This window comes from Anarrhichthys ocellatus, unplaced genomic scaffold (genome assembly GCF_004355925.1).
Source record: "Anarrhichthys ocellatus isolate YVR2014 unplaced genomic scaffold, GSC_Weel_1.0 scaffold2, whole genome shotgun sequence".
In the NCBI taxonomy this organism is placed as follows: domain Eukaryota; kingdom Metazoa; phylum Chordata; class Actinopteri; order Perciformes; family Anarhichadidae; genus Anarrhichthys; species Anarrhichthys ocellatus.
Genome location: NW_022280032.1, coordinates 146,949 through 156,295, shown reverse-complemented (window position 1 = coordinate 156,295; position 9,347 = coordinate 146,949). Strand labels below are relative to the sequence as shown.

The 9,347-nt window shown below is 40.5% G+C and overlaps 3 protein-coding genes across 4 annotated transcripts in view; all 3 read right to left on the bottom strand.

The window, feature by feature from the left end:
- Window positions 1-828, bottom strand: part of LOC116394344 (vegetative cell wall protein gp1-like) — a 4,181-nt gene extending 3,353 nt beyond the window's left edge. Inside the window, exon 1 of the mRNA XM_031867381.1 lies at window positions 787-828. The gene's annotated coding sequence lies outside the window, so the exon portion shown is untranslated. The remainder of the gene's footprint in view (window positions 1-786) is intronic.
- A 3,813-nt stretch (window positions 829-4,641) lies between these two features.
- LOC116395584 (transmembrane emp24 domain-containing protein 6-like) lies at window positions 4,642-7,029 on the bottom strand. Its single transcript, XM_031869579.1, has 4 exons — window positions 6,554-7,029; window positions 5,796-5,922; window positions 5,550-5,704; window positions 4,642-5,075 (listed from the first exon to the last, which is right to left on the bottom strand). Exons 1-4 carry the CDS (start codon window positions 6,755-6,757, stop codon window positions 4,854-4,856), a joined length of 708 nt encoding a protein of 235 aa, XP_031725439.1. The 5' UTR covers window positions 6,758-7,029; the 3' UTR covers window positions 4,642-4,853.
- A 1,042-nt stretch (window positions 7,030-8,071) lies between these two features.
- LOC116396125 (transmembrane emp24 domain-containing protein 6-like) overlaps window positions 8,072-9,347 on the bottom strand; it is a 2,545-nt gene continuing 1,269 nt past the window's right edge. The window contains exons 3-4 of one of the 2 annotated variants that reach the window (XM_031870541.1): window positions 8,520-8,695; window positions 8,072-8,330 (exon numbers count right to left, since the gene is read on the bottom strand). In XM_031870541.1, coding sequence (XP_031726401.1) covers window positions 8,094-8,330; window positions 8,520-8,695 — 413 coding nt within the window. In that variant the 3' untranslated portion in view covers window positions 8,072-8,093. Of the gene's footprint in view, window positions 8,345-8,519; window positions 8,696-9,347 lie in introns of both variants that reach the window. The other variant, XM_031870548.1, reaches the window with a different exon arrangement.

Below are 9,347 nucleotides of genomic sequence, written 5' to 3'. Positions count from 1 at the left end.
TCTATCCTGTTTGTTGGCACCGTGTTGATACAGAATGGTATTCGTTTGCACAACTTCCAACATCTGGTTTTAACACCTGTCTACAACAGATTTATTGTAGGTGCACTATGAATCTACCTGTATGTGCATTGTTTCTGTAAAACAGTCCATGACATGTATTATAGCTATCCACAGAAAAACACATGCTGCGTCTCCAAATCTGGGCATTTTAAAGGATTAAAGGATGGCTCACATTTGATCATGACAGGTGCCTATATGGACATCCTGTAATCAATCCTCCTGTTCATAGTGGCCATTAAAAGATCCATTCAAATACGTTAATATGAGGCTGCAGCAGTCTGAATTACACAAATCATGTGGATATCTTCCAAAGTTAGTCATTTTAGTCCTAAAACCTCTCTGTGTTAATGTCACTTCATCACAGCTCAACACGGAAACACGAGTGAATTCTGTACTGAAAAGATTGTAACTTTGGGAGGAAAAATCTTCAGATTAACTTTGGAATGTAATGCACAGGAGGACGACTGTGGAATTCGTCCCCCATCACTTACATTATAAAGAGACCTTTTAATGGCCACCGGAGAAATAATTAAAGCAAGCAAAGCCAGTTTAAATGTTCATATGGCCACCGGAATATTGTTGACGGACGTCAAAAGCAGTAAATCTATCCTTTATGGTTTGAGAAAATTCTACTCGGCAATTAAAAACCTACTGGATTACCTGTTCAATTATAATATGGTATTGTCTTTAGATATGACAGCAGTGATAATCTAAGAGATTATTTACCTGTTGTCGAACGGCTCGTCTGAATCCAAGTGTGCAAGTTGGTGAAAGTGAAAGTATTTGTGGTTTAGCATCAGTTCCTTCTCAGATGTTTTGCTGAAACATTCTTGATCTCTATGATGTTGTGCCAACGCAGTGCCACATACAGAACATTCTGTTTGTTGAACCTGATTGTCCCGTTTCAGGGTGTGAGAGTTATTAATCACACGGGAAAACTGCATTTCGGGGAATCGACTTGTTAGCTTCCTGGTGAAGAATCAGCCGAGCAGGTTAATACCACTCGTATGTCTGTGCGGTAAAAACTGAAGGCAGTTAGCTTAGCTTAGCATAAAGACTGGAAATGGAGGGAAACTATAATATAATAAAATATAATAAAATGTTCTGATATTTTATGAGCTCATATGTATTTTATATACAACCTAAATCTAAAAAGCTGCAGTAAAAAGTAGAGTATCTATATATACAAATGATCAAATTAATAAACTTCATTTGTTGCTGTTCACACTTTTCCACAGCGTGTGTCCTCGCTTTAAGTGTTAAAAGAGTTGTTGACCACATCACTTCCCACCAGAGTTATTCTGTGGTGGGAAAGTCAGTTGGGCAATAAGAGTGGTGAGAGGCACGGGGGCCCCGGGGCACGGGGCTATGACGTGTAGGACAGGCCTGCGGACCATGGTTCCAGGTAGAGGCATCGGAGCTGTGTGGGGCATGATGCTGGAGAGAGGCATAGGGGTTGTGGGGCTAGACATTGGGGACATAGTGCCAGTAAGAGTCTGTCCATTGAAATCTACTCCATTCGGACTCCTTCCTGAAAAAGCTTCATAGACTCTGTGCAGCATGTACACCTGCTCGATCTGCAGGGCCCCAGAAAGCACCTGGAAGTTCTCAGAGAGTCTTTCGTTCAGCTCGCGGAACTTGTCTTCGTGGCTTCTGGACTTCAGGAAGTTCTCAACCTTTTTAGTTTGGGAATATTTAATCAACACACCCTTGGCAAAGGCCAGTGTGCTGCAGAGTTCCCTCAGAGTGTTCTCCACGACCGCGGAGATTTGGCCCGGCCCTCTTTGTTTGATGGTGAGAACCAGTTCCTCCAGCGCTCTCACTCTCTTAGCAGCTCGTTGGTAGCGCTCCTTGTTGGCCTGCACATTCCTGTCCATCTGGTGGATGCCCATGCACAGGGACAAGATCGGGTCTACGAAATCCATGATTAACGCTGCAGAGACGGAGAGGCAGTTAGCCTAGAATGAAATGAACAACTTAAATCAACAAAACTGAAACTCATTTGTGGAGAAAATGTCTTGTGAAAGCACCTCTTCAAATCTCTGTAGAGAGCCGAGTATTGTTTTCATGAGACAAGAATCATTTGAGTTCAAGTCAAGTCATTGCCAAGTAGGCTTTCATATACTCAATAACGCATTTACTTTGGTGTTTGGTGCACAACAATAAACAAGAGAAAATTAAAGAGAACAGCTAGTACTGCAAAAGTTAAAAAAAACATTTATAAAATAGAAAAAAATTTGAATTAAAAAAAAGTTAAATATATCCATTTTTGCTCTACACCACGTACATAAGTCACGTGGATTCCAGTCAGACGTCTGAAGGTGTGTTCACACTGAACAGGAAGCATATTTAAGAGAGATACGTGATTACATACAACGTTAATAGAAAGATAAGACTCTCATGCTGGTGGCATGAACTCAGGGGAATATGTGCCTATGCAAGATTAAAATACATCTTGCATAGGTATGGTATTTTTTCATTTCCAGATAAACTAAAGGATTAAATGGAGCTCACATTATTTTAAACAGTCAGGTGACACTTTAACATCAAACCGGTTTTGTCTCTTGTAATCAGTCCTCCTGTTCATAGTGGCCATTAAGAGATCCCTTCTTAATGCACTTCTAAATGTAATAATTATCTATAATATGAGACTTCAGCAGTCTGAATTAAACAAATCATGTAAATATCTTAAGTACAAAATTCTTCTGTTTCCATGTTGACCTGCGGTGAAGTGATAGTAACACAGAGAAAGACTCTGTAACTAAAAAGACTAATATTAGAAGACATCCGCTCCATAAAGTCACATATTAGCTTCAGTTGTGTACACATTGAGGGCTGTGGATCTTATCATCCCGTCTTGACATTAAAATTTAAAGCATTAAGAGGAATGATTAAAGCAAGCAAAACCAGCTTCATATCTTTAAACCTTTTACCTTTCTTAAAAAATATATTCAAAGCTCCTTAATGAAAATAATTGTACTTCTTTAGCAAAATAAAACATCAAACCAAATTGATTATCTGATCAATATATTAATTGTCAAATTTTATGTGAAAGAACATTTGTGTTTTAGCACCGCCGTAACTTCCCCGTTCTTCTCAAGTCATGTATCTGAAACATTCATGGTATCCATGACGCGGTGCACACACCGTGATACAGACACTACTGTTTGATAAACCTGCTCCTGCCGTTCAGCACTGTAGGAGTTAGAGTCCACTAGAACCAATCACGTAGATGGTTTGGAGTTTGGGCATCCCTGAGGAATGCGAGCACCCAAAACCCCACTGTGGAGGCGAGAATATCATCCGCACAAACAGAGTTTCTATCTGTCGCTCATAGAGTGTGAAGCGCATTATTTTAGTAAGTATTTTAACAAGTAAAGGGAGTTAAAGGATATTATTACTATACTATAGTATGTCGAAAAAGGTTTTAAAAAAGTGAGAGTATAGTATGTCGAAAGAAAGTCTAAACAAATTCATGCTATATTATGCTGAAAAAAGTCATGAAACAGTCGTAGTGTAGTATGGCAGAAAAAGTCTTAAAAAGTCATCGTATAGTATATCGATAAAAAGTCATAGTATTTTGAAAACAGTCATAGTATAGTATGTCGGTACAGAAAACACATCACAAACATCATTCAAAGTAACAACACTCTGGGACACCAACGCCGGTCTCCTGGTTGAAAGTCCTGTTTGTTTTCCACCTCCTCTCTCACACACCATTAGTAATCTTCTCATTCTTTATACTACGTTATTTGCTCTTAGCGTAGCATATTCATGCGTATCATTTACATTGCAGTCAGTGCAGACTAAATGATGTAAAATGACACCAAACAAATGTTAAACCAACACATTTTGTTCAGCAATTTAATCTTTACAAACTCATTTTAAGCTTGAATGCAATCGGCAAAAGTAAAAAAATTAAGTTATAAACAAACTACACCACGGAGTATAGACAACGAAGCTGTGATGATGTGTCGTAATCTCAAATATATCATAGAATAAAACGTACGCTTGTGTTAACTACTGACCTTATTTCAGGTGTCTGAACAGAAACCAATTAGATTCAAGACGAGGGAACTGGAAGTGCAAAAATGCTGACTCATTATCCGGGTTTTAGAACTCCTGCAGAAGTAATCCTCCTGCACTTATTGCCGTCCAAAGTTAAAATATTTTACCTCCTTTGTCCGCCTTGGCATAATTTACAACCAGATGTTACGTAGCTCCCACACAAGGATTAGGTTTGCAAGAGAATATTAAGAGAAAGCAGCATTTCATAGCTACATGCATTATTAGAATATTTACTTAAAATAGTGGACACTAATACACAATTATTCTTAAGTTAATAATCATTTTCAGCTATGAAACTTGACCTTGTCTAAGAAGAAGCATACGCAGTTTGTTGACAAGTGGCCACGATATAAGTGGGATGATAATTTAATGCCTTATAACGTGTTACGCTCAGTGACAATTAGCAGCGAGTAGGACGGCATCGTCTGCAAACTGTAGAAATGATTTCTGACTTCAATGAAATCTACCCTTTACAGCTGTTTTTTGAACAATTCCACCAGTGATATCAACAAGTAAATGTGGAGAAGAGTTTATTTTATGATTGGCATCAAAAGACATTATTTAAAACCATTATTTAAGAGAGGTTTAGTCTCTAGCTTCAGATAGTGTGCAGGATCTTTTATCTTTTACACACAAACTTATCAATAAAAACCTGATGTGAGAAAGCAGAAATCACGTAAAAGGTTAAAGCGGCGATGCTAGCGGACATGTGCACGTTCTTCCATTCAGCATCGCGGCCTGCTGGAGTCCGTGTGGAAGAGTCTTTTGAGCATGAGGAGCTGCAAGTATCCCGACAGGAGGATGACGAGGCTTTGGGTCGCCGACCACCAGGTGACGTAGTTGAAGTTGGACAGGAGGAGGTAGTGATCCTTCCCTTTCCTCATGCGGGCAAAGTTGTAATGACGCCATATGTGGAAGATCTGATTCTGGAGCTTCTGCACACTCTCCTAAACCAGACGTGGTACGTTGTTTAGTTTACATGTCAACATGCAACAGGTGCAATGTACTGTATGGTCCCATTTGAAAGTAAGGAAGGACCTGAAATTAGCCTCACTCTGATAACATTATGATTAAATACAAACACTTTCTACAAATTAAATTTGTATAAAGTGCCTGCAGGTGTTCCTGAGATATCTCGCTCACGAGGATGCGGACAGACAGACATTTGGAGGGACAATAATGAATTCATGTTACAGCCTCTCACAACAATTTGCCACCACTGGTCTATCACCCCATCACTTTCATTGACACCACTTATTCTATATCTCTTTATGCCAACGACATTCTATTGTTTTTTGATGAGGCAGCTGCACTTTAAAACCCTTCATATTTTAAAGACGTTACACAGAATGTACAGGAGGTTCTGACTGTGCTAAACATAACTAAATCTAGATCCCAGAGACTTGAACCAAGGCAAATACCTCAATTCCGGCCAAAGTGCTGTTGAGGACCTTCTCTGCTTTCTCCGTCTCTCTCTTTGACTCCTCAGAGCCACCGTAGATGACGCCAAAGTTCACAAAGACCCTGATGCCTCCAAACTGGTTGTTGTGGTTCCCAAGACACATCTGGTAAAAACCTGTCGGGAGGACACTGCCATTACCTCAGAGGACGATATAGTATATATATTAAATACTTGTATTTATGATGTGGGTTTCTGATGATCCCACCTGTCACCTCAGTCTGGAAGTTCATCTGACCGACAGGCTGGTTCTTTGAAGCCATGAGAACGCCCTGTGGCGAGTTCACTGTCACAAACAGCCGGTGGTCATTGGCCATCCCGGTTACCCACTGTACCTGAGATCACATGTTAAAAAACACTCAACAAACCCCATGAGAGGACCATCATCTACGAACAAGTATCCTGTGTGTGTATCACAGCGTCGTTGTGGAAGACAGTTCACTAATATCTAATGTTGGCAAAAGATATATAAATATATTATGCAAATATGACCCAATCTGTTTTCACCCATCCACACTACTTTCACATTCTGATTTATCTATAATTTACATGAAATCATCATTTTATCGACGCTTTTCTGTTGATGCTCGTATGGTTATTGGTCATTCATATGACCCGAGGTTATAGATGTTTAACTTTTACTGGTTTGTGTTCAACAACTCCAGATGAAGTTAAAGTCAGCTTTGAAGAAGAGGACCCACGTCTCTCCTTTTTAATCCTTTTTAACATCTATGAGCACATTTCTTAATTTCTGCAAAGTATGGGAAGGCTTTTGCACACATTAGTTACATAATGATCACATGTTTAGAAGTCAAACTGGATGACCTTGAATGTCAGTGTGATAAGCCTGAGGACAAATGGCACACAGAAGCATACCGTGTTGTGCAATCATCTCATGACAGTGCATCACACATATTAACCTCTGCAGACCAGGTGAAGCCCGAGCCTGCAGGGGGATAAACTCACCATGTAGGTCAGGTAGAAGCTTCCACTCTGGTGGGCAAAGTGCCAGAAACACTCCGTCCCTGCAGCAGGAACCTCGAGGGCGAAGTCGTACTTGTCGGATCCCCTGAACAATCCTGCGTCGGCGGCCTCGTTGAGGACGGGCTCTGACTTTCTGCTCCAGACGAGCTGAGAGCTCAACAGGATGAGCAGAGCGTTCAGCAGCATGACCGCAGGTTCACTGAGGACGACGACTGCTTCCTTCTGTTCATTTGAACATATCAGCTAGAAAATAATTATTAACCACATCTACAAGCTCTCAGTCACTAACACTGCACGCCTGATAACGTATCATTGAAAACACAATCATGCTCTGTGATTGTTTCATGAAAGTCACTCAGTGATATTTCACATCAACATTACAGGAGCTCAGAAATACTTTCATCCTGTTTTATTGTTTCACTTTTAAAAGAATAGTTCAATTTATGGGGAATAGTCAAGTAATCTCCAATCTAATTATTATCTAAACCATCCCATATAATATATTAATGTTAATGTTCTTAATTTAGTTGAATTTGCATAAATGTTTTCCTGTTGAACATTGGCAAAAAAGGTAAACAATCCACAGCAACTAAAAGTTGTAAAACAATAAAGCGTGAAATACATTTGTAGGCATTCTAGTGGCAGAAATACTCTGCAGCAGTCACCCTGCTATTATATTAGTAGAATAAACAATTTGTGGATTGACTGAAATTAGATTGTCACCTCTTTTAAAAATTGTTAAAGTATGTTTTCAAAAAGTAGAACCGTTTCACAGCAGCTTCTCAAAGTGATAGTTTGGATGTTCTGAAGTGGGGTTGTATACTCCAGCTCAAAGGCTGCAACAACAACGGGAGACCAGACGAGTGGAAAGAACAACGTTTAAAGAACGCCTTTAACTGAAATGTCTGGAGCAAACGACACTGAACAGCAGGCGTGTCAGCTAGGAAAGAGCTGGTCCATGTTTGTGAGCCTTCATAGCTGATGAACCTCACCAGCCTCAGGTGCGGTTCATCAGCTGACGACCAACATCCTGCAAGACGACTAAATGTCCAGGAAAAGCAACAGAGACCCCTAGAGGACTGGAGGGGTCGTTACACCCACAGTAAACAGTACCAGCACAGAAGTTCATCAGAAGTGTCCCTTAAAAACTAAAAATGTGTCACAACGAGACAAAACAAACTAATCGATCGATGCAGACCACCTCTGCGAGGTTAAATTAGCGTTTTTGTCAATGGAGTCTGGTGAGGAGAGCGTAGATGAAAGAAGAAAGAGCCGTCTGAATGCAAACCCTGCCACCAGGTCTGGTGTGTTTGGACAATTTAAAGTCGGAGCGACACACAAAAAACAGCAACAATCAGCTGAACTGGAACATTTAGACCCGACTACACCCGCCTGAGGAAAACACGCTGCTCACATCATCATCTCGCAGTGAGGTTTTATTGACGCTGAGTGAAGAAACACAAGTACATAAAAACACAAAACATGTAGAACATCTGTATCCCCCCCCCCCCCCCCGAGGGCCTCAGCAGCGGGGCTTTTTCTCCTCCTCGCCGCCGGTCTGGGTGACGAAGAGTCTCTGGAGGAAGAGGAGCTGCAGGTACCCGGAGGCGACGATGAGGAGGCCGAGGGCCACCGACCACCAGGTGACGTACCACGAGTTGGACAGCAGCAGGAAGTAGTCGGCGCTCTTCCTCATGCGGCCGAAGCTGTAGTAGCGGAACACGTGGAACACGTGGTTCTCCACTTTGTGAGTCGCATCCTGCAACAACAATACTGCAAGTATTACTGCTATACTGTCAATATCGTTACGAATACTTCCGTTACTGAGGCCACTACTACTTCAACGACAACAACAGAGACCTACACGATTTTAAATGAAAGTAACACTTTCAATAAGATTAGTATTTTCACAATGTCGTATTAGTACTTTTACTGAGTGTGTGTGTACCTCTATGAAGCTCAGTGTGTTGTTCAGGTCTTTGCTGACTTCCTGTTTCTTCTTCTTCTCCTCCTCTTGGCGCGTGGCGGGGTCTTTGTAGCCGTCGTAGTAAACGCCGAAGCTGAGGAAGACCTGCATGGTGCCGAAGCGGTTGTGGAAGTTGTTGAAACACATCTGATAGAAACCTGGAGAGATGGAATATACACACAGTATATATGATTATTGAAGTAAAAAGTAAAAGTTACAATTCAAAATTGACTCACATAAAATGACTTAAGTATTGACATCAAGATAAACATAAAGTACCAGAAGTAAAAGTATTTGTTTTACAGAATCATATGATTGTTTTATGATTATTGATGCATTCATGTGTTCATCACTTTAATGAGCTGGAGCTCATTCTAATGACTTTATATGCTGATGGTAGTTTGTGAATTTCACCAAGGTATCGATAAAGTTTTATCTTTATCCAAAGAAAATACATCATCATTTATTAGTTGATTATATTTTAATCTGTAAAGTAACTAAAGCTGTCAGATAAACGTAGTGGAGAATAAAGTAGCAGCAAATGGAAATACTCAAGTGAAGTACAAGTACCTTGAAAATTGTACATAAGTACAGTACTGAAGTGAATGTACTTAGTTACTTTTTTACCACTAAAATGTATTTAACCAATACACAAACGTTCTCACAATGAAGCTTCATTCACAGGAAGTGAGAAAATAAAAGACAGTTTGTGACAGACAGACGGACGGACGGACGGACGGACGGACGGACGGACGGACGGACGGACAGACAGACAGACAGACAGACAGACAGACAGACAGACAGACAGAC